Below are 23,732 nucleotides of genomic sequence, written 5' to 3'. Positions count from 1 at the left end.
TTTTTCTTCTTCTCCTCCTTCTTGGTCTCATGAGGAGCACGCGCTTCTGCGGTGTGTCTCCTTCCTTAGATGACTCCCAATCGATCATCATGCGTAGGGTGGTCCTCGTCCTCGCCGATGGAGCGAGCAGAGACAACTGCGATGTTCGTTGTCCATAGCACGTGGACTGAAGTTCAACTGAATACTGAATATGTAACAAAAATTAGAGAAATTCTTTGTTCCGCACCAGTAACCGAACACGTGACTAATTTTCGAATTAGTAGAACAACGAACAAATTGCACCCGTATGTCGTCGAGCATAGGTGCGAAGAATTTTCTGATTAAATGAGCCAGCTCTTTAAGCTTGTCGAATGTCCATACGTGGTTTCTGCAATAACGGGCACCAGTATCATCAATTTATACGGTGATACAGGTTGGCAACACTTCGCCGCGCGTCCGCGAAAGAAATTGTCCGGTTCGGTCGTTGCATGGTATGGTCGTTACACGGTATGGTGAATTTTTAAAATCTAAACACGTATTGAAAAAATGTTGCAACTTGGTCGCGAAATGTGCAGCCGAGCCAACATCAATTGCCTTCGGATAAACCTTCGGTATTTACTCGGCGATAAACTTGCGATATACTACAGATACAACCTATAATCTTCCAACTCGTGCGCAATGCTACGTGAAAGACATCAGCGAATTGGCAAAAGTTGAAATGACACGAACCGACTGCGGTCACACTTTTACTCGCGTCTATATGCATTGTATGATGGGTCAGAAATATCGACGACTTTTTCTGACCGCACAAGACTGTCCATGTACATACATTATTATCTAATGCTAATTCTTTCTCCTTTCGTGCCTAGCTCTATGCGAGTTACGATGCTTCTCTAAATCAAAGAGAGTTGAGAGGAACGCAATAGTGACTAATTACCAATTCCGAACTTCGCGGCTGCCGTCGCCTTGGCTCACATACATGCTTGAATACCCAGCGAAGGAACCCCAATTCGAATGCGCCATGAAAAGAATTATTATCAGCTAACGCCAAGCATCTGCAGGCCTTAAGATTCGCGTTCTTGATTAGCAGACACGTAAGCCCTATTGAAAAAATTTCACCGGCGTTAATTAATCGTGTTTCAGGTACCGAGACGTATAACAGTTACGTCTACCTGTAAGACTTAATTGTACAGATGGTGCATCGCTAACGTGATTGTCTACCGACAATCTCGAGCATCGATGGAGAATTTGTGTAAATCTTCCGTAATATATTCTCATAATGCGTCATATCATAACATTTCAATTATAATGAATCAAGCTTGGTTGTACAGGTGCTGACGGACGGAAAGGAATGTATAAAAAAACCAATTGTTCCAAACGAATTAAACGTGCGAAATTTGTCACCCTTGCGGTGCAACTTTCGATCAAGGATTCAGTTGCAAAACTTTCATGGTCACTAACAGATTTAATATGGGCGCAAAAAGACGATTTCGTTTTACGCGCGTTTGTAGAGATGGAAACGATAAATAATTAATACTTTTTCATCGGAAGATTCGCGTGGCGTGGAAACTTTTTGCCTTGCAATCGTTCAGATTCGCACATAAACAAAGGTGCATAATTATGCTCAATGAAATTTGTTGTAATATTGTACTTTGCATGACGATAAAAGATTGGCATCGCGAGCTGCAGATTATTCAAATAACCTACGGCTCGTTACAGGCTGAACGGACAATAATGAAATTGTGATATCCTCGCGTTATTTACTTCGTCGAATGTTGTGCGTGATTGTATGTTCGAATCCTTAACAGTGACTACTTATCGCTAAGTCTAATGCTTGTGGACATTGTTACATAACTTTTTAAAAAAATATAATATACGAGAAGATTATAACGCGTGCGTTATCTTTATATCCCAAGCGTAGAAGTCGGATGATCCACGCGTTAATTTCTTTGCATAATTATTGTTATACACAAAGCGTCGCGCCGACGAGAGCGGTTGATTTAACTCTGCAGGCAGTAATTACGATATATACCTAACGCCTGCGTTAACTGGGATTACATGAAACGGTTGAATGAAATGATACAGGATTGAATTCGTTTACTGAGTGGCTATATAAAGTTCTCAACTGCACATTACGCGTTAAAAGAAGAAAGAAGAGAATGGGAAAAAAATCCGAGCGGCCTGACCTTGCGAAATTGTTTGTAAAATTACTTGTCGCAGGTGTCCCCGTAACACGTGGGATTGTACTTCACGCTCGTGGTTTCCTCTCGAGGATAAAGATGTTAATGATCTGAGATTAGCTCGCAGGCTGACAACAATACGTGGAAGGTCTGGCGAAAATGTGAGTGCCGTGTCCTCAATGGACTTGGCACTTGCTATATACTTGTCACGGGTCTTAAGGAGGTGCCCTAGTCGATTTCGATGTTGACGTGTGTGTATATATATATATATATATATATATATCTTCAAATATCGAAGTCCACGCATCTCGACAACCAAAAAGGGCTTGACGACTCCATCCTACATGCAATTCTAAACAAAAAGACTCCGATGGATTTCCATTTGACGCAGAAATAAAACAATGCCATGAACTCTACGAATTTAACTATTGCGATTTCGTAGAATTCATGAAATTTCTTTATATTTCTGCGTCAAATGAAATGCCCACGGATAACAAAAAAAGTCTTGCAGTATAATATGCGCTGCATTATATTAATAACAATATTCTGTGGCTTGGCGACAATGGTAGGAACCTGTCGAGAAAAGACAATACTTTTCATTCGAAAATAACATTGATGTCCGACGATCAGCTTCAATGTTTTTATCGAACTTCCGAAATAATGATTTCTCTAAATTTCATACCGTTATATTACCAACGCGACTAACCTCCAAAGTCATTCTACGCTGCTGTTTTCGCGACTGCCAACCACGCCGTGTAGGGAAGAACTACTTATGTAGGGTTGAACTACGCAGGGCAATCCCTTGCGATTCGAAAGATTTGTAAGCTTGATTACGTGCAGCTTGATCGATTGCGTGTATGCCAATTTCGTGGAGAATCGAATGAGCCGGTGCCGCCGGTACGAACGCTTCTTTTACATGGAACTAGTGAACGCCTAGCATCCAGGCAACGTGATATTCATTTGTGCTATCCGTACGCCGTTTGACCGGAGCAAAAGCGTACTGTACTTGTCCACTTATCAAACGTAGTAAGCAGTTTTTTAAGTCTTTGTTAGACTTTCAGCCTTCAGGATATGTTTAGAGTTGAATTTACAAAAGAAAAATTACTATTTCAAGGTTACAAATATTAGGTCCATAACTTAATTTTTCAGATTTCTAGCAAAATTTTTGCGGAGACCATTTCTCTCCATTTAAAAATTTGAAATAGTAGATCAAAGTTGGTAAATTTCATCCAACTTTGTATCCGGAGGCTGTCGATAAGAAACACGTAGTCTTTAAAGCGGCCAGACCAATAACAAATTATTATTTAAATGCAATTAGCACAATTATGAATTAATACTATACAAACAATATTTCACTGTGTAACAATACCTATATATACATAAATATGGTATGGTGCATGTATATACGTATGTGGATGGGTCACGCATGCATATCTTAAATTATTAAATTTTTGTAAGTTTGGAAAAATATAAATGCCCGATGGTTAATACGTGTAGAATTTGCAGGACATATTCATGCTTTAAGAAACTTCACGGTTACTCTCGAATTTGCAAGTGAATTTTTACACGATTCAATCATATCAGTCGTTATAATCATTATGTCGATATATATACAGTGATAATTTGTCGATAACGCTTTGAATATTACATTTCCGGCTCAAGTTAAGAATAAACAACGAAAAAAGAATCATTCAAAGCTTATGATGGAATATGACCAATCTATTATATTGCAGATATTATTACACCTACGTCCAAATAGGATTACGTGCGATTAAACCGCACAATGATTATCAGGGTGATAAGTGTAAGATACGGTGACTAATAACAAAATTTCAATGAAACAAAAAAAAGCAATACAAAAAAACACGTTATTCTCTACTCAACAGTGAAAACAAATATTTGTTGGTATTTTTTTCCTTTCGTTTCTTTTGGACATAAACATTTGTAAAAAGTATTCAAATTATATATACATGTGTACATATGTACGCCTCTGCTACATATCTTAATACAATACGAGTCAGTCATAACGTGTATACATATCGGTACGTATAGAGGGTCCAAATAGGTGGGAAAATGAGTTGAAATTACGTAAATTTACGCATCTTCAAGCTATTGAGCTAATATAACAGTACGTAGTATCTGTAATCGCTAAACTACCATTAAAAATGTTCACATTTTTACGAAATAATAAATTGTTTCAATCAAATGCATGCCACCCACATTTCTTATTGAAACAACATGCATCATACACATTATATAATTTAAACATTCGAGTATCTCTAATCTTATCAATGTCCAAAGTTGAAACAAAGAAGAGAAAAACAAATAGTCAGTCAGTAATTAAAAAACTCTCTCGAATCTGTAGAAAATTCTGTGGCTCACTCACACACTCACAGCGCCGAATACCCCAATTATTGAAACAAGTGCACCGTGAATTTGTGCAAAAACGCTTGGTATAAAAATCAATTTTCGAAATTTTCGGATCACAATGGTTGCATCATAATGCATTGGTCTACACTTCTTTTGTCCCTTTCTCTTATCCTTTTTTTTCAGAATAAACGTGAGATAGATCTCAGTTGCACGCACCTGATCTCTACCTTCTAACCTCAACGCTTATGAACGCGTATGTTTATGATATGTTGTAATTTTTATTAAAAATATCCATAAAAATATTTTTGCTTTATATAAAACTTACGATTAGTAGTAGGTATTATACGTATAGATTAGAATTACAGCTGTCCAGCTTTGTGCAATAACCGATTTACTGAGCCTTTTGTGCGAGGTGGGCGACGTGAGCCATGCGGTCAGCAACTGGCCCGCCGTGACCATTCGACACATGTTTTTTTGTAGAAATGTCCGAGGCTGCAGCCGTAGCGGCAGCAGTAGTAATCTTTTGGTGGTGCATTAGCGCCGACAATTTCGGCAAAAGAATTAGAGCTGCCAGTGCCAAAATATGCGGGGCAAGGTACATGTGTCTGTGTAGAAAAAGTAAATAAACAATTTCCATAAATTAATTCCGTGAGAAGAAATTGAGCATACAGGACAGCTGACTCAACTTACAGGTACAGTCTGATACTGGGGTAGAACTCGAGTAGAATGAAGCTGAAGGTGATGTATGCCATGAAAACTCGAGTTGTGGAAAAAGTAAGCGTATCGTAAAATAGCTTGGAAACATTCGATCCGAGGAAGTAAGGTCGAACGTGTCGCCGTATCTGTGTAAGAATTGAAATAATGAATGAAATGTGAAGCAATTAATAACCTGCTAATATTTCCATCCAATCCAAACTTTTCAACTTACAAGTATTCATCGTTACGTTACAAAGTATACCTACATGAATATCCAGCTTAAAGAAATTTCACTGAACAAAAAAATATCGAAATGTTCATCGAAAAATTTTAAAACACTGCCACTTTGCACGTATTACGGGCAGAAAACAACTGCAAAAATTGGACTGCGTAGAGACCGTCTGTGATTCTCACACTATTGTAATGGTTATATATGCTTTTCGAGAATTCGAATACCCACCATGCTGATGCAGAAAATGGTGGGAGCTTAAGTGTTTCCTCAACTATGCATAATAAGGCTACAAAACTTTTGTCTTTGTTGTGACTTACAGATCGCGCTGCGAAGGTGAATAACGCCCCTCCAGCAAAGGTCAAGTAGTAGCCAGGATAAAAACCATGCCATAGCGCGGACAACGCGTAGGTGAGGATAGTACTGTGTGTTTCTACCCTTTCGTAAACGATCATGCGTAGCCACCGATTGGTACCCTTGTTCCACTGCTCTATGCTGTCCCTTAGGCTAAGCGCCGTCTATAAACGAGTTGATAAAAGAATATCATGTACTTTTTGAATACAAGGTAAAACAGAAAGTAGGGGATAAATACATTATCAAAATAAAAGAATGATAAAATGAAAATGCCTGGTGTACGAACTTCGAACTTAAGTACGTCGACGTTTGAAATCAGGTCCCAGCGCGCGGTGCCATCGACATTGTAACCGTTGAAGCCGAGGCCCGAACTGTTGCATATAGCGTCAGCAAAGAGCCACGCGTGATAGTACTTGAAGCGAACTAGCATCGTGGACACCATAAGAAAGCCCACCTTGTAACCAAGAGTCGTATTTTCGATGAAGTCATCCTCTGGAGAGAAAAGTAGAAAATTGTTTTCCGACATCAATCAACAAATGTCGTATAAAAGAATCGGGGTGAAAAAGAAATTCAGCGTACGAACCTTTGATTTTTTGTATCGGAAAGGATGGTATGAAAGAGACAAATATTACAGCACACATACAGCTGGCAAGAACCTTCTTTACCACAACCAGACGCGGCGAAGGTTCCAAGACGATCTTGTTACTGTTCAAATTCTTGTCCGTGTAGCCCTGAGAATAAAGAATATATAAAATTAGAAAGAATGACTAGAGGACGGAAATTTCGATGCGAAAGAAAGTATGTAGAATCCGAAAGAATCAATTCCTCACAGCTAACGTTTTCGAGCCATAAATATTGTGACCGCCGATAAAATCAATGTAGTCACGGTAGAAAATAACCGGACCAGCCATCAACGCTTGAAAGTGTAGGACGTAGGCGAAATACTCAAGGGCTGTAGGCATTTTTCTGAAACACAAAAATACACGGTGTATTTGAATTGGATTTCCATGAAAATTTGTAGTATTTGACCAGATGGTCTGGAAAAAAACCCTGTAGAGACTTGTTATATTTGGACTGCGAAATTATACGGTATTTCTCATGTAAGGTAGTCATCACAAAAAGTGTAGACTGTGTCAGAGAATAAAAATGAAATTCAAAATGCAATGAAGAAGTCAGAGCATTCGGTTTGCATAGCACAAGTCACTTGTCGATGTCAAATTTAATCGAAACAAGTTCGAGGAAAGAGATCAGGCCCACGTTGAAATTCATGAATTAGGACCGCCAGAGGTATGCACACGTGTATGATACACAAGCAACACATCCGACAATTAAGTCTGTGGTAAAACTGCTTACAAAGCGTTTAAACCTGTTAGACTTTCGTAATAATTACTTCAGAATAAAACCGGCATTGTTCTAGTTGATCGATTAAAATGTTCAATTATTGGGTTCTCACAGTTTTCAGGTAAGAACTGCAACTGGGGCCCCAAAGAGAGAACAACGTCCCAGAATGAAACTAGCGACGTCACAAGTGTTACGGTGAATCATCACGAAACTTGGCCGCAAACTCCGCGATGCAGCAGCAGACTCGAATGGGATAATAACAAAAAGAACATACGTATAAGAGTACGGATGAGAATGAAGTACTGCTGCATGAAAAACAATACATATCCATTACTCATGTAACACTGCCCCAACTTTTTCTTATACCCGACCAACCAGCATGCATTCACATTCCAAGCGCATGTAGGTATAATATAGACCGTACAGGTATAAGTACAAGGTAGACATACTTAAAGCGATAACTTGTTTCTAATAGCTGGGTGAGTGGGACAACGAGCAAATAACCGCTTGCCGAGTCGTGTAAGATGTACTCGATAATTTTCGCAACTCACTTGACGGCGTGATATCGCTGCGAGGGAGTTAGTTCCTCTTCCTTGCGTGTCATTCCGTCGTGGACGCTGTAGGCAAGGCTCGTTACCTTTTGTGTTATCACCATCAGCGGACCTGTCACGCAATTGTATTATAAGTCGCATTAGGAACATACGCTACTTTCAATACATTAAATGGCGATATTTGCCAAGCTGCGCGGACGAGTGTGTGCAATACATATGCCTATATATGTGATCCATTAATTGGTCCAGTGCGCAGGGCACAAGCAGCAAACAAGGATCTGATGGTATAATTTACCGCAGCATTGCTCGTGCTGATTGCGTGTGTATGGCTGATGACATGCATACATTATGCGTATAACAACATACTTACCTGTTATGTCCAGGGTGTAAGAACCGTAGTCGTATACTTGGCGGTGAAAATGTATACAGGAGAGATAAAGAAGCGCGACGAGAAGCACAGGCCTGTAATCAAGAAACAATCATTTTTTCTCAACCCTCTCAAATTTCAGTCTCAAGTGAAATTGTTTAATTCATGAATGTCTCTTTGAACATTTTTTTTAAAACCCGGAATCTATGCATGAATTTTTTCCCCATCCTTTGTCCGATTTCATTCAATAGACTTCGTGAATACTCTAAATGTTTCTCCGACTAACATTTTTACGAGACCACTATTATTCACATATTACAGATAACTTATTTTAAAGTTCACAGATATTACAGTAAATTGATACGCCTGTATAATTCACATGAGGTTTTTTTCTATCTTCCTCGTTATATCCAATCAAGACTGATAATTACTTACAGATGCATAAAATATTATTGTTATTAACCTTTGCATACTACGAGGATCATGAGTCCGCATGACGACGTAGCAGAGAGCCGGAAGTGCCGCCAAATGCACCGCATGTCTGAAAGTGATTTTTGTTTTTTCGTTAAACATGAATTGTTAATCCCTCGTCATTATCGGCACATACATATCTTATCATTTGTACGTTTTCAGTTGTTTGTTTTATCAAAATTTAATCCAAGCAACGTGAACGGATAAGCGTCAATTACTTGGGGTTTCATTTAAATAATGTACAACGTACAGTTCCAAGGAACGATCAGCCAAAGTCATTAATGTGTCATTTGAAACTCAGTGAATTCTCAAAGATTCTCTATCCGTGGAGTATACCTAGTAATTTATTCGAAACAGAAAGACAGACTGCAGTGAACATGAATGAATGAATGAATGAATGAGACAGAGAAAGCAAGAAAGAGATGAGAAGAAATGGTTTTAAATGCCAACCAGAGTCGAGGTTTTTAATTGGCTTACTTGCCGAAACTGAAGTAACCAAAGAAGAGGCCGAGAACCAAGCCAAAGGCATGTCTTGTGGCGGGACTAACGGCTCGTGGGCTCAGCGAAGACCTCAACAAGGAAGCTAGTCCCAGCGCTGAGAATTGCGTCACCAGGAAGTTCATCTACGTTGTTATAACAGAAACAGAACAGTTGTGAGCACACGCGGCGTAGCGCAAAAAAAAAGTATATATAAAGTAGTTATTTATTATTAGATGCCACTTCCGGGCAGTTCAAGGTGTATGGTACAAGATATAGTTTACAATCATTAAAATTAACGAAGGGGTGAAACTGGAAATTCCTCAATTCAAGTGTGTGGAGTTCCAGGCACGTTTGACACAATACCCTGAATTTAAATTTTAAAGGCTCGGCTATATTATGCAGAGGAAATCGAATTTTTTATAAATATACATCGTTGCTCACAGCTCGATGAATTAACATTCCGTGTTTTGCAGTATCACGTGCTATACTTATACCTATAATGTATAATACATTATAAATTAATTATAACGTATCACACAGCCTGTGAATAACCTCAAGTTGCGTGTAAAACGAGGCGCATAAGCATGAGTATAAGACAAACGTCTACCGTATTATAGAATAGATCTGAGACATGACTGCAGATCAGGATTCTCTCGAGAATAAACGCAACAGTAGAGGCTATAGACGAAGGATGTTTTTATCATCGCTTCGTAGTTTGTATCGTGTATATAACATACAAATGCAACGATGGTGCTGAAGTAAGCGAGAGGTAAAAAATCTTAGTACAATAAGAACAGCGGAAACATTGTATAACGGTAAATTGTCGTTCATGCCGACTTTAACACAATTTTATCGTTATTAAAAATATATTGTTGGTCCAGATATATTACGATACTGTCATATATACGGTATGCGAAATTGTCAAGGAAAATTACAGTTCGCCCTGCATGTACATCTGAAGTCTTAAGGCAACATAATGGATTGCTCATACAAACGTGTGTAGGATGCATAACGACATACTTATGAGGCGGGACGGACATATGCATAAAAGTTCTCGACATGGACCTCTGCACCGTGGCCTGCGATAATTGTTATTTTGTTCCCGACGCCTATTATCAGCAGCGAGGTGTTTCATCATTTTATTGCTCCTATATACGTATCATAGATTGAGGTGGTGTCAGCCGGCCAACTGCGTATTACATTAATATGTTTCAGAAAAATATCATTTGCCATTTTCTGAGGTGGCAACATATAAATTTCAGGAAAGGAATAGTAATTGAAGTGGTACAACGTGTTTTTTGATACGTTAAAAAAAATGTAAAGGAAAGTAAAAAATGACGACGACCTCAACAAAATGTAGAACTCTCAGCTTTTTCCAGAATCTTGCGTTCATACGCAATCTTGCCATATTTTGGAAAATCGCAAATTATTTTTTTCTGAAACACCCTTATATGTTATTTATACAAGGCAGATATATAAGAGAGACAAGAAAGAAAAGAACAACATCAAAAATGTGATGGCTTGTTCAGCTTGTTAGTACATTTTCTTTCTCTCTTTCAACGCTTATTTCGGGAACTTTATTTTTAACCATGCGTCTATGCGCGTCGACGTCATTTGAACGCTTGTGCTTAATACTATACAAAGAAAAACATAGAAGAAATGCAGCAGGCGTTTGACTGATTTTAATTTCAATTCTGAAATTGGATATGCAACGATTTGTGTATATGTACTTGAAATAGGTTCTGTAACTAAAAATAAAACTGAAAAAAACTGCAATGTGGAACGGACAAGTAATGTGCCAACGCAGGCAGAAATTGCGCGGGAAAAAACGAAGCAAATACCGGATCGCATGTAGTAACGTAATTCATGAATTTACGCCAGTCGCTGAAATCGAACACCTGTTGGTTACCCACGCTTTTTGACTGCTACGGCGTCTGAGGAGGTATATACATATATATGTATACTTGATTTCCTTCTGACGGGCGTATTTTATTACACCTGTAGTTTTTCAAAACCGTGTCTTCTCTGACCTCTCTTGCTGCATCAAGTTCGTAAATTTTTATACAATTTTGTCAGCAGCGAATAAAAGCGCATTGCCCTTTTTTACGTGTTTGCTTTAGAAATTTCTTCAATTGGTATTTCATTAACACGTTATTTCAATGAAAATTCTATAGTACTTTATAGCTCGACGAGGCGTTCCTTTCCCTCTATTGTTTCTTATTTTTTTTTCCTTTTTCATCAACAGCACTTGGCCAAGACATCTTAATCGCTTTTATAACAATGTGCGCACTGCAGGCGGCGACGTTTCTCCCGTTCATAATTAATATGTATGACTATAATTCGTATATCAACATTTGGAACGGCAATAACAATAGCAAAAAATAGTCGCAACAATATAAAAAAGCAGTAGTGGAATTCAACAAACAAAACCAAAAAAGTATGAGTTTCGAACTATCAACAAATGAAGTCAGCGGTAGTATCGTGCATTCAACATGTAAAGTCTACGGGTTATAACTGTGAATATGACGTCGCTCCCTGCATAGATCAGAGATCGGATACGCTCTCGATCCAACACGTATGAGCAATGATGAAAGCGATTATAAATATGGGATGATATCATTGCCGTTGACATACATAGGTGTATAGAGGTAGTGCAACAGGGCGTATGTTTGTATTGTTTGATTATCGTTCCTCGAATATAAAACAATTAATTAAGTACTCCCGCCAAACGATCTCGATCGAAGTACATATCCCCAAACCCATTGTTAGGCTTACATAATTGGTTCGTCGCGCAGGATGATTTTCTCCGTAAGACCGTGAGATTTCTCATTCGGTAACATTGGAAGCGTAGTAAATCAAGTGCTAATGTGCCGCAGATCGTTTGGCGCTTAGAAGTGCATGCGTAAACACCGGTAGGCTTGCCCACGCCCACGCGCGTCCCCCGTCACTTTCATTGTCGATAATTACGGACGATAAATACGATAATATGCCTGCGAACGCAGAATTTCTCATCACGCGAAGCAGCCGTAGCGACACGCAATTTTCATCCTCTGATCGATTGATACATGCAACTCCCGTCGTCAAGTAACCAGACGCAGTGTAACCTAGCTGCAGACGCGCGTTAAAAGCGGAGAGGAGACTGCCATGCCGCTGGCCAGCTGTCAGTGTCAACTCTGTCTAGATTTATCACACGAGAGAATGCGAGTGAGGATCAATAGGGACTAGAAATTGTAATGCAGGACCGGAATCGTTCGGTGGCTTCAGCTTACCTGGTCAATCGGGAGGCCGGCCAGGTCGGCGAGCCACGTGAATGCTCGCGAACCGTCGTAATAAACATCCGCGCTTGACACACCCATCGCTGTTCGCGGTCGACGCCGTACTGCGAGGACTCCGAGCCACAACTTCTGCCGTTCTGCGATTTGCGGGCCCCTCGATGCCTAACCACGCCGCTCTGCTCCGCTCCGACTCGGCTCTCGCAGCCGAAAACCAAAAACAAACTCGTCCGCCGTTGCCGCTCGACAGCCGGAGAAGAATCGGTCAGGAAATTATACGCTTTTGCGTTTCCACTGCAACGTCGAACACCAGGGCGGACCGTCGATTTTTCTCCGATACCTTCGATCCGCATCTTTGCAAAAGAAGTTGGAAAACTCGGCTACGCATGGATTAATTAAATCCGTATGATTGTTGCATGCGTGTCGGTGCGTTTGTGCGTACATACATGCATACATACATACAATGCACACACGTACGCGGTAGAGCTCGAGAGCCGGTTATTACATCTACCCGGATTCACGGTTTCGATCAAGTCCCTGGTGACAACCCGACAACCGGGCTTTATACATAGGTATACCTATACAGCGCAGATGAAGAGCGAATCATTTTATAAGGCTAACAATCAGGGGATTCGCACACCGGCGATCACTTGCTCTGCATACTTTCATCGTTCACGTTTTGCACGCGTATCTTTTTGCGGAGTGATTCTAGCCTTGCTCACCGGTGTGCACGTACCCTAAGGTCAACGTGCCGCTGCCTTTTAGACGCACCAACTTCGGCGATGCCTGTTCACTCGGCTCCACTCCGTTCCTCCTGCAGCCACGAGTTCCGTTGGCCGGGGGAACATATTTCTGTACAACGGGTGGCTCTGTAAAATCAAATCACACTTTCGTATGGATAGGAAACATCGGAAAAAATGCTGAATCAACAGATATCTCTTGAATTCCCGGCATGCAGTCAAGTTTCCAAACCGCCATGAGGTTGCGGTTCCCAGCATGCTTTTCACCCGTTATTATGACTAACGTATGAGAGAAATACCGACCATACATTTCGTACTATAGGTGCAAAAAATGTCAACCCTTGTGCATGTAGTTTTCATCTTAGAACAATTATTGCAATTTTCCGTCGATCTTTCCATACTTACCAATAAACTTTGCAGTCAAATAACTTATAGAGGAAAAATTGTATTGATCATCGACGAAATTGCATTAATTTGGTCACTCTATATAAGGGGAACGTAGCCGTCCGAATCCATAGCCAACCTCCCAGCATCCATGCAGACATCAACTGGATTGTTCGCTAATAGCGGCATTCTCAGTTACATAATTGAGATACCGGAGGGAACCAGAAAACATGGCAGGACTGCAGCGACACTGGATTTGAAGCACAATTCCTTCCTCACGTGGCTCACGTGTAATATCTGACATTACGATAGTTCTGATCGGACTCGGGTCTTCTCCGTTACAGGCTTTTGTAATCTTTTTCTTATTTTTTTGCAGTTCCAATGATTCTGGAGTAATTGATCATGGCGAGTAACCACTCAACTCGTATTCTCCCTATACAATATCCAGCACATCTACCTATATTGTTAGGTACACGTAACGGTAACTAGAGGCACGATAAGTGATCATTATAGTCACGATCGTTACGGTAACCCGAAATTTTTGCAATCACTTGATGCGGAGGAGAGTTATAATGCCACAGAATTTTGCCGTGAAATCTTGAAAGAAATTATTACCTAACCTGCGGTATTATCCGTTTTTCCTCAGAAATGATGTCTGGAACACGTATGTAACGAAATATTAAAGTGCAGAGTACACGCACACGAATGTACAGCAACGTGAAAGAAATGATGAATAGGATAGCTAATTCAACGCTGTAATTATTGTATGTACATAAACTTGAGTCTTATGCAAAATCGAGCACACAACACACAGCTAAATTTATGACGAACATACATAATCTGTGCTGAGCAATATTTGAAATGGTTTCATTCAAAATAGGCATTTTGCACTCAACATTTTAAATGATCTCAAAGTGGTCATTTACATTTACCCATTTACATTACGTTTTTGAAAGTATTGTGTCTTTTTCATTTTAAATGGATCTATTGAAATATTTTACCCAGCAGTGTATTTAATCTGTGTAAAAATAATGAGCCAACAATTAACCGAAGCTGAACCTGACAAAATTTATCTCCACCATCCTGTAATTACTGTAGGATTATTAATGTTGATAGTCAATAGTGTTTAGAGGTTGTGTAAGTTGGCGTGGTAAGTGGTTGACTGCGGTTAGGCGCTACATAGTCAGACAATCAAATGTTTTCGCTTCACGATACATTTCATTCGGACTCTGTTGTACCGACAGTGATTAATGATTATTATGTTGGATAATATTTCAGATATAAAATTATGAGTCAATCTTTCTTCCTTCCTAGTAATTATTTACATCATTATTTACGTTGCCAACGCGAGACAAATATGTTACAGATGAAAATCAGGTCAAATAATCGCTGCCGACAACATGCACATGCTCACTGTTTAATAATAAATATTTAATAAATATTAACATCCGCCAGGCCAAAATTGGAGGTAACATAAGTTTCGATTTCGAAATTTTATTGTATCTATCTATTTTGCCCGATATTATTTTTGTTTTACAACTTTTTATCATTTCTTTTTTTCTAAGACACTCATTACCACTACGATAAGACTCGAATTTCGTTTTCATTCAACAATTTACGTAATCAAAGCTGTATCTCAGCAAATTCATGCGACTATAATATGTATCTGGATTTATAGCAACAATGACAACAGCGATAATAATAGCAACAGCAACGAGAACAATATAACAACCTCTTACTGTAATTAGTTAAAGATTGAGAAATGCGGAAATTTGCGTACTATAACTATGGTATTTAGAGATTTTCGTTACAATAAATATGCTTATGACAAATCGAATAATAAATCGCAATATGCAAATAATTTGTACGTATGTACATACATATGCTGCGTTTGATGTGACTACCCATTAAACCTACGACCAGTTTCTACACAAAGTTATTCGCCCTACTTTCTGAACTTTCGCTGGTTATTTTTCGGTACGATTGATCTAATTTGAAGTGATAGGATAAAAGAAGAATGAAATAATCAACTTGTACAATTATAATTATAGCTGGAAGAATGGATCAGGATCGAATCATTGATTGCTGGGTGTAAAAAGAAAAACAAATTGCAACTAAAGTAAGCCGCGGATGTTCTTCCGACTACGTCAGTTATAAATTTCGAAAAAAAGTCCTATTGCATAATGATCATAAAAGCTTCTAAAGGTAATTACTATCCCAGAAAATCACGATCTTCTGTGTTAAACAAGATGATTATTATTATTATTGTAATTCTCATCTTGTATGTCTAAAGCGACCTCATATGTATGAGATCTTCAACTACAAACGCTGCTAGTCCACTGAATAACGCTTTTTGTATCAGTGGCCTGCATAAAGTTCGTCCTGTGAATAACATATACATACCTCTGCCTTATACAGTGCCAATCTATTCTATATAAGAAAAATGCTAGAGAATTTGTGACCTTGCTTCGTGGTCCAAAATCAAAAGTTCACGTAGCACACTAATATGACACAGGTCATTCCAAAAGTTGAAGCTACATTCAGACATTTGACATTTTTTGACATTTCAGACATTTATTATTTGATTTTGATCTTGTGTAGCTTAAGTTTGAACCCAAGAAGCTCCGACAGAACTCCTGAGAGGGCGGAAAGTATTACCACCTTGGTGATGGTGTACATGTAGGGATTTGCATGGAGACCGGACACTTTGAAAGAGCTCTCTAATTCCTGGAATTCGTAAAATATTGTTAAAATAACTGTAATAGTTTGTTTAGGCTTATCCATATTACGCACCTTTAGTAAATCTGCAGCCAGCTTCAGCACGCTGTTAGCAACCATAAGTTCGTCCTTGTTTTGCGGTTTCTGCTCAATTTGTAGATAAAGATTGATCTGCAATAGGAAAAAAGGTATCCAGTTTTGTCTATTTGTAAGCAATTCATGAAGTTAGGCACGCCTCTAGACAAGCAACTTGTCACAGATTCACATACTGCATCTTGCCTATCTTTACCCTTTTATACACACTTCTTACTTAACTTTCTCATCACCCTTATAAAATAAACGCTATGCAAAATTTATATCATATTGAATTTTTCATCTTCAACAACTTATTTGATGTTGAAAATGTAGAGATAACGTGTAAAGAAAAAATCAGCGATAGTCAATCCAAATATAATAATAATAGTTTATTAGAATACATATATGTATTTCGATATATATATATATTACTCTATCCGACGACACCGGTACATTAAATAATAAATTGAACGTTTTTACAAATGAAAAGGTCAGAGTACAAATCATAAGTAATAATTAGATTTCAAGCTGGTAAAATTACAAAACTCAATCCTAGGATTGAGATTCAATTAATTTGTAAGACTTGAGATCGTCTTCATCCTCTTGTATAAAGTAAGGGTATTCAAGCTAGTTTGAATTTCCAAAAAATTCTACATAATGTATCATACAATCAGTCATAATCACAAGGAGGTACTGTCAACCTAATCATCCCCTTTTAGCAATTTAAGTGTCTCTAGCATCTCCTGCCTCTTCTCACAAAGTCCATTGGAAACAATTTCGAGTTCCTTGTTGCGCTTTTCCAAGCACCTCACAGTTTCTTCATGCTCAGAATTCTCCTTCATCATTTTTTCAGTGTTATCAACCACAGCCGACATCTCGGCGTCATGGTTTTCATAATCCTCCTTATGTTGGTTGAGACTGCACTGTGTTTTGTACAGTTCAGTTTTAAGCTGGTCAACATCAGTCTTCAATGTCTCAGAAGTCGCTTGATAATCTTTCATTAAACTTGTTAACCTATCACGCTCCTTAACCAATTCACAGTATCTTTTCTCAGCTTCCTCTGCTCTTTCTTTCTCATGCTTTGCACTCTCCGTCAAGGTCTCCAACGCTGTGGTGAGCTCACTACTTTCTGTCGTCGCATTCTTCAATTTATTTTTAAAGTATACCAACTCCTGTTCTGTGTAAGCCAGCCGTCCCTTGAAATCCCACTTGCTAAGCTTTGGCCTAATTGGTTTCACAGTCGTCATGACTGCCTTTGCAGTTATCGCTGGCTTCACCATTGTCATCGCTGCTTTTGTAGCTATCGCTGGCTTCACTGCTTTCGCATTGATTACACCCTCCTCAGCCGAAGGATGCTTTGTCACAGCTGCGACATTGTCTTGAATATGGGGTAGCGACTGCAATACTACACGATTATTAGCATCCGCTTTCACTGGAACATTGATGTTCATCGAAGCCAACATGCTTGGTTTCAGGTACCGCGTGGTAGTTCCTGCATTCTTCCTATATGTCTTCACAACTCCGGATAATTTCGTTGCCCTGAGCCTAGTGTCCATGGTGGATATCTGGTTGCGATTAACAGAGGTTGGATGCAAATTTAGTTGAGCGATCAGCTTTATAGTGGATTACAAAACGTTAAAACGTTATGTTCTACACGTGAAATCACAAACGAATGCCGACGTGTTTTAGAATCCAGAATTGCCTCTAAATAATTCTATATGTACATATACCTTCCTGTCAACTTTCCTGCAGTTTCTGAGGGAGGATAAATTTGCTTAATATAATATTAAGCTGACAGAGCGAGACTCCCGAGTTCCGAGGGTTTGCCGGTTCAATTCGCAACTGCCAAGTGCTATGTTCAAATTGCTTTGTTCAACTGCCGCCAACACTGGGAATGCAATTCGGTCAAATTTTCAACAATTATATGGGTTTAAATTGGCCGCGAAATATACTTACGCGACTTCAAGTTCGTATTAGGCAGTTTATATTTCACTTTTTTTTTTAACCCTTCCGACACCCGCCAATTTTCTCGTTTAGCACGCATTGAATAAATCCGCTTTGTATTTTACGTGCTACGGTTGGCACCGCATGGTTTCGGCAGGTGCAATGGGCAGCTGAGCGCCTGCAGAGTAAACACAGACCCCCCCACTCTTGGGTTTCGATTGGTCGAAAATCCACCAATTGGATTTCACCGCCAATCAAACCGGTGACGAGTGATTACACATTTTACCAGACTCCAATTTCAAAGAGATTGCTGGCCTAAGGTCAGAGGATAGAACATTGACTGAAGATATAAAGACATTCAGCCCCAGGATAATATTACTTCCGCCTGGGTGACTCCGAGTGAGTCCGGAGGTAATTTTACTGCGTATTCTCAATCAACGGATAGAACTTGCCTTTCTTCCTTGACACGTTTTGTGCGCTCTTGAAATTTTTACTTACATAGGATTAAATTCTCATTACATTTGACATTTTTTGCTTCACGAATTCCATAGAGTTTTCGGATCTTTACTGTAGGCACATGTACACAAATTGTTACTTTTGTGTTTCACTGTTCACTAGCATATAAAATTTCCTTCTCTTCGTTTTTTCGCCTGTCTCAAGTTAGCAAAAAATTCACCGTCACCATTTTACAACGATTATAATTTTGTGACAAGTAGAAAGACGTCTTGAATACGGACCAGGGTTTGTCCTCTTTATTGTATTTGAAAATGAATGAAATGCACAAATCAAGTTTCTTGCGATAAAAAATTGAGGAAACTGAAGAATACATTACCTGTTCTGTCAGCAGAATTGAAACGTTCCTGTACTTTCTGTCTATTTTTGTACCGAGCATCATGAAACGGAGGATAAATATTCCGAGGGCACAACTCCAGCAGAGCGCTTCGACGGTATATTGCGAATGTAGACTTTCTGAATCCTGGAAGTGAAAATGATTTGTCAGATTCGGAAGTGTGGAACATTTTGTTAAGATACGATTTCCCACAGCTGAATCTTACCTTTATGTACTCTAAACTTATGAATGATAGCAAGAGCAATGTGAGAAGTAGAACAGCTGATACTATCATGTTGACGGAACGTTGGGGTCCTCTCCTCTGCAAGAAAGTAGATAGATTGACTATTCGTAAATGTTTTCCAACTTCTGCAAGAAAAGCAAAACATTCTGTAAACATTATACCTTCAAGTAGGACCTGACACTAAGCCACGTCTTAATATTCCTAACTTTGTTGAGCCGAAAATGGGGGAGTTCCGATTGTCTGGCTTGTCTCGAAGATGTTAGATGGGAGAATAATTTTGCACATAGCAGACGCTGCTTGTAAGTACGTTCCGCCACAGCAACCAAGAAGAAGAGGAGGCAAGAAAGCGTCAATCTCTCGAAAAAAGATATGAGGATAACTGTTCGCTCCCTAAAAAAGTTACACAATTAGTAAATTTTTATTATGTTATAATACACACCTTCCAAGAAAAGATCCAAATTCTTATTTACCAGAGCGTAGTTCCAAATGCTATATCAATAATTCGACACAGGGTATCTGGATACGTGTCCAAAATGACCTGTGACAAATCCCCGAGGACTAGGGATCCTGTTATGTTACCTACGGGGTCTTTTCTTATTTGATCACTCAGCCGCCACATCGATGGTATGAAAGAAAGTATTATGGAAAATACAAGACCACAGTAAAAGTAATCCATACTCTCTCGTATGGCTTCAACTCTGTATGTTATCAAAGATGCTATTTCAAGAACGGACAGTTCAACTTTTCCCAAATGTCCATTTTTCCAAATAGTACACGATACTGCAATAGGCAGATTATTATGTTGGTCAGAGAAATTTTCCACAAAAAAAAATAAATAAAAGAAATGTTTGCCAAAACTTACCACTGTCTGGCGCCGACCAAGAAGGAATTCGCTTGAATTTTGGGATCTCAAACTCCCAGGAGAATGGATTTTCCAAAGATTCTCCAGGGTTTACATTCACTCCGACATCCGACTCTGACTCCTCGAGCTCGGAACTGAAATTTAATTTTCATTTACTGTATTAGAATACGAACAACTGATTGCTGTTATTATTCAATCACTATTTCAGCTTTTTACCTGTAGCTGCATTCTTCGTCACTGTTTGTGGTGACACCCATCCATTCAGTAGCTGAGGTTGTAGCTTCCGTGAGATGTTGTGTAGCTGCATCTTCGCACTCACCTTCCTCTTCACTTTCGCACTGCTTATCATATCTGCTAAATGTGGCTGAGACTTCACTTGCCTTATATGATTGAGCGAATAAAAAGAACCATTTTACTTAAATTAGTCAGCAGAATTGTCTGTCACCAGCCTTAACATACTTGATCAGAGGTAAAGCTTTCTCACACAGCAAACTACTTGTTCAAAACTGTTGTTAAGTTGTATAGTACGATGAATAATCGCCAATGATGAAAAAAATTCAGAAACAATCTTCGAAAACAAAAGTCTTTAATGAAAACAGAGTAAAATATACGAACCGGATCTTTGATATGCTGTCTTCCATTGTCTAAACAACTCCTTTTTTTTGACTGAGCTATGTTCACTGCGGGAAAAATTTTTATAGTTAAAAAAAAAACTATGAATCAAATAGTACTTCTATATTTAAACTAATATACTATATTCGCTCTAACACAAGCTCAAGATACGTTATTCATACCTGATGATCTGCACTGATGTGACTCGTCTTGGTGCTGTATCCTATCATTTATTACACTGTGGTACCAGTTCTTAGATTTTCCAGCGCAGCATCGCTTTTCCTCTTTTTTCTCCTGTCTCTCATCACCTTCAAATGGAACTGGCGACTGGTCAGCAGCAATCTCACCGATTTCGCTCGAAACATTCCCGTTTAAGCTTTCAAACCCATCATCATCTTGATGAATATATTGTTGATTTTTAACCAATTCAGGATGTGTCTTTCCGTTGGAGTCATTCACCACTACATTTGTGTGCATAAAAATCAATGAAGTTGGAATTATAATGGAAGAGGTAAGTTTCTCAAGGAGTAAGATTGTATCTGACCTGGTTTATTGGTAGGTGAGGCATCATGAACAGCACCGTCATATGCATCTAGAAAATTTGTAGTGGGTTCTATACCTTTCTCTTCTGATTCCCCAGCATTGTTGGATACTTGCTGTAAAATAAAATTTCATGAGACAGAGATCATGCAATTATATCCATTAAGACAAGATTCAACAACGCTTGTCATAACCAACCGGTATAGGGGATACGGTACTGGCCTCTGGGATAATGACGCTCTTGGCAAATCTAACGGATGACGAAATTTCACCAACAGTAGTGCTCGTTTCTTCAGTGCCTATATACTGGTAATACTTGGCCTCCTGGGCAACTGGAAAAAATGGAAAGAGTGGTAAAACGAAATTACTTTATGTAATTAATTCCTCACCACGGTAAAGACCGTATATATATCTATTGGTGGGAAATTATTTCACTCACGTGGGTTGTGATGTGTTCTTTTCTTGTTCACATGGCATCTCCTGCGCTTTGATCTATTTGGTTTGGAACTGTGTTCACTGTCAGCCGTGGCTCGTCCAGAGCTGGTGGAAACAATCTGAGAGTGCACCATGCACAATACCAGCATCATGCCGGCTGGAATCAGGACTTCAAAGGCTGATACAATCTGAAAAAGATTAGGTATGAGATCAGAAGTGATTCAACTTTCAGACGTCAACTTTCAAACGCACTTCAGGCTCGCTGCTGTCCTTCACTGAGTAGTAGTAGTAGACGCCGATGTTAAATATTTGCAGGCAGTAAAGGAGTAAGAAGAGTAAAAATATTCGTGGACTGGTCTGCTGCACCCACCACGATTTGTGTAAGGGGAGGAACAGGAGCCGTTGTACAGCAAGATAAGCAACAGTGCATAATCCATGTTCGGGTTTTGCCTTAGGAAACGATGACCCTAAGAAATCAGAATGATCGGAAAATGAGTAACTTTTACATTATTAACAAAGGTCAAATGATTACTTGCCTCTCACTAGGTCAACATCAATCAAGTTCGTCTTAAAGTTTGTCCTGGTGACAGGAATCCATATAAAATGGTTTATGAATCGTTGCTCCAGGGTTTTCTCCCACTGCTGTTTATCGTAAGTTCCAATTTTCTTCTGATACCTAAAAATTGTAGAGACAAACCTTGAAATAACTTTGAATGTCAGTTTGAACCACTGAAGCTAGACATAGCTGGCAAGGACTTACAAAAGTCCGACAAACTAATGTGAGTACAAGTTGCTGTTATTCAAATAATAAAAAGCACATAATGAAATCGATACTAACCAGAACATCAGATCGTTGAGCCCCATAATGCAGAAATTCAAGATGCCTTAGGTTTAAGACAAGCAGCAGAAACTGTCACCTCGATATTGGACAGTTTATTTAATATATGCATCTCAGCTCGATGAGCTTGTATGCTCGTTTTTGAGCTGTACGTATCCCACTCATTGTTTACAGGAACACAGGTTTTCTAATAACTGAATATGGGGAGGATAATACATGAACAAGTTTGAAGATGTTCAATACATAATAGGATCGAATAATCGCGGGTTTTTCGTAGCCGAAATAAATAAACAAATATACGATAAATTAAATTACGGCGGTACGTACGTAGTACGCAAACTTAGACTTGTTACCGAGAAGTCACTTGCGATTTTTCCCTGTCCTGTGGTTAGACGTTAAGTAATGTAGAATGATAAATACTGCGGTAATGCGTGATGGTTAAAATTATCGCCGTTTCGTGGTTGCCAATTTATTTATTTATTTATTCAGTCAGTCAAACAGAAGAGATGTCATTTTATATACAATACGCCGTGTCCCCGTATAACGTAGGTACATACATCGTAATTCGAACAGCTGTTTCAACCCTGCACCTGTAAGTCTCACTCCGTTAAACATAGATCCGACATACGTTCAGAATAGTCGCAGTACGCACGTCTATGAGAGTCGATCTGACCCGAGTCGTTGGCAGGTTCGAAAACACACTAGAGTTAAATTGACGCTAATTGACGTCACGCGAAAACCGACGAAGCAGACGAAAGTGCATATTCGATCGGGAAAAGTCCCGCCGCTGCTGCCACCTGTTGTAAGCTCATAGAAAGACCCGAATTTTTCATTCGAAACAATGAATGGAAAAGGCTGGTGCCAAGGTGAAGCACCTTTTTATTTTGCATAGAGGTGTATAAAATATTCAACACTCTTCGCAGCGGATTTATCAGGCCCGAGTAATACGGTTTCGGCTATGTAACGTTTCATTCATATTCATACCAATTATTGACGATCTAGAATGGATGTGGTGAATAATTGATAGTTTCTTTTTCGATTGAAATGTACAAGATATAGATTTTACTTTATTGACGGTCTTAAGTGTATATAAAAACTACTGCAGTATATTGGTCATTCACTGAGGGGTTATTTTTCGAAATTCCACATCGTTCCGTTTCTGACCTGATCGTTACAAGGTCTAATATAGAATATACGCATATACAATAAAACACAATGATT

The 23,732-nt window shown here is 39.1% G+C and overlaps 3 protein-coding genes across 8 annotated transcripts; all 3 read right to left on the bottom strand.

Moving 5' to 3' along the window:
- Positions 1–3: 3 nt before the first annotated feature.
- LOC124407887 (lysophospholipid acyltransferase 6) lies at positions 4–12,515 on the bottom strand. 5 transcript variants are annotated; one of them, XM_046884455.1, is made up of 11 exons: positions 12,288–12,447; positions 9,016–9,161; positions 8,531–8,608; positions 8,071–8,162; positions 7,701–7,812; positions 6,639–6,774; positions 6,392–6,539; positions 6,095–6,300; positions 5,775–5,972; positions 5,220–5,371; positions 4,687–5,134 (listed from the first exon to the last, which is right to left on the bottom strand). In XM_046884455.1, exons 1-11 carry the CDS (start codon positions 12,372–12,374, stop codon positions 4,921–4,923), a joined length of 1,569 nt encoding a protein of 522 aa, XP_046740411.1. In that variant the 5' UTR covers positions 12,375–12,447; the 3' UTR covers positions 4,687–4,920. The 5 variants fall into 5 exon arrangements, with proteins under 5 accessions (XP_046740414.1, XP_046740411.1, XP_046740412.1 ...); XM_046884458.1 differs by lacking the exons at positions 4,687–5,134; positions 5,220–5,371 and adding an exon at positions 4–177 and having other exon boundaries at positions 12,288–12,515; XM_046884456.1 differs by lacking the exon at positions 5,220–5,371 and having other exon boundaries at positions 12,288–12,513.
- Positions 12,516–15,988: 3,473 nt separating this feature from the next.
- LOC124408104 (protein phtf) lies at positions 15,989–22,678 on the bottom strand. Of its 2 annotated transcripts, XM_046884805.1 has the most exons (16): positions 22,512–22,678; positions 22,210–22,349; positions 21,926–22,140; positions 21,678–21,861; positions 21,437–21,570; positions 21,243–21,354; positions 20,881–21,159; positions 20,702–20,766; positions 20,303–20,466; positions 20,087–20,220; positions 19,695–20,004; positions 19,386–19,614; positions 19,207–19,302; positions 18,984–19,127; positions 16,208–16,303; positions 15,989–16,141 (listed from the first exon to the last, which is right to left on the bottom strand). In XM_046884805.1, the coding sequence occupies exons 1-16, from the start codon at positions 22,535–22,537 to the stop codon at positions 15,992–15,994; spliced, it is 2,478 nt and encodes an 825-aa protein (XP_046740761.1). In that variant the 5' UTR covers positions 22,538–22,678; the 3' UTR covers positions 15,989–15,991. The 2 variants fall into 2 exon arrangements, with proteins under 2 accessions (XP_046740761.1, XP_046740762.1); XM_046884806.1 differs by lacking the exon at positions 18,984–19,127.
- LOC124408110 lies at positions 16,627–18,598 on the bottom strand. Its single transcript, XM_046884816.1, has 3 exons — positions 18,164–18,598; positions 17,938–18,095; positions 16,627–17,772 (listed from the first exon to the last, which is right to left on the bottom strand). The coding sequence occupies exon 3, from the start codon at positions 17,761–17,763 to the stop codon at positions 16,909–16,911; it is 855 nt and encodes a 284-aa protein (XP_046740772.1). The 5' UTR covers positions 17,764–17,772; positions 17,938–18,095; positions 18,164–18,598; the 3' UTR covers positions 16,627–16,908.
- Positions 22,679–23,732: the final 1,054 nt, after the last annotated feature.

Source organism: Diprion similis, chromosome 7 (genome assembly GCF_021155765.1).
Source record: "Diprion similis isolate iyDipSimi1 chromosome 7, iyDipSimi1.1, whole genome shotgun sequence".
NCBI lineage: Eukaryota > Metazoa > Arthropoda > Insecta > Hymenoptera > Diprionidae > Diprion > Diprion similis.
The sequence above is the reverse complement of the archived record's forward strand: the minus strand, read 5'-3'. Positions and strand labels throughout refer to the sequence as shown.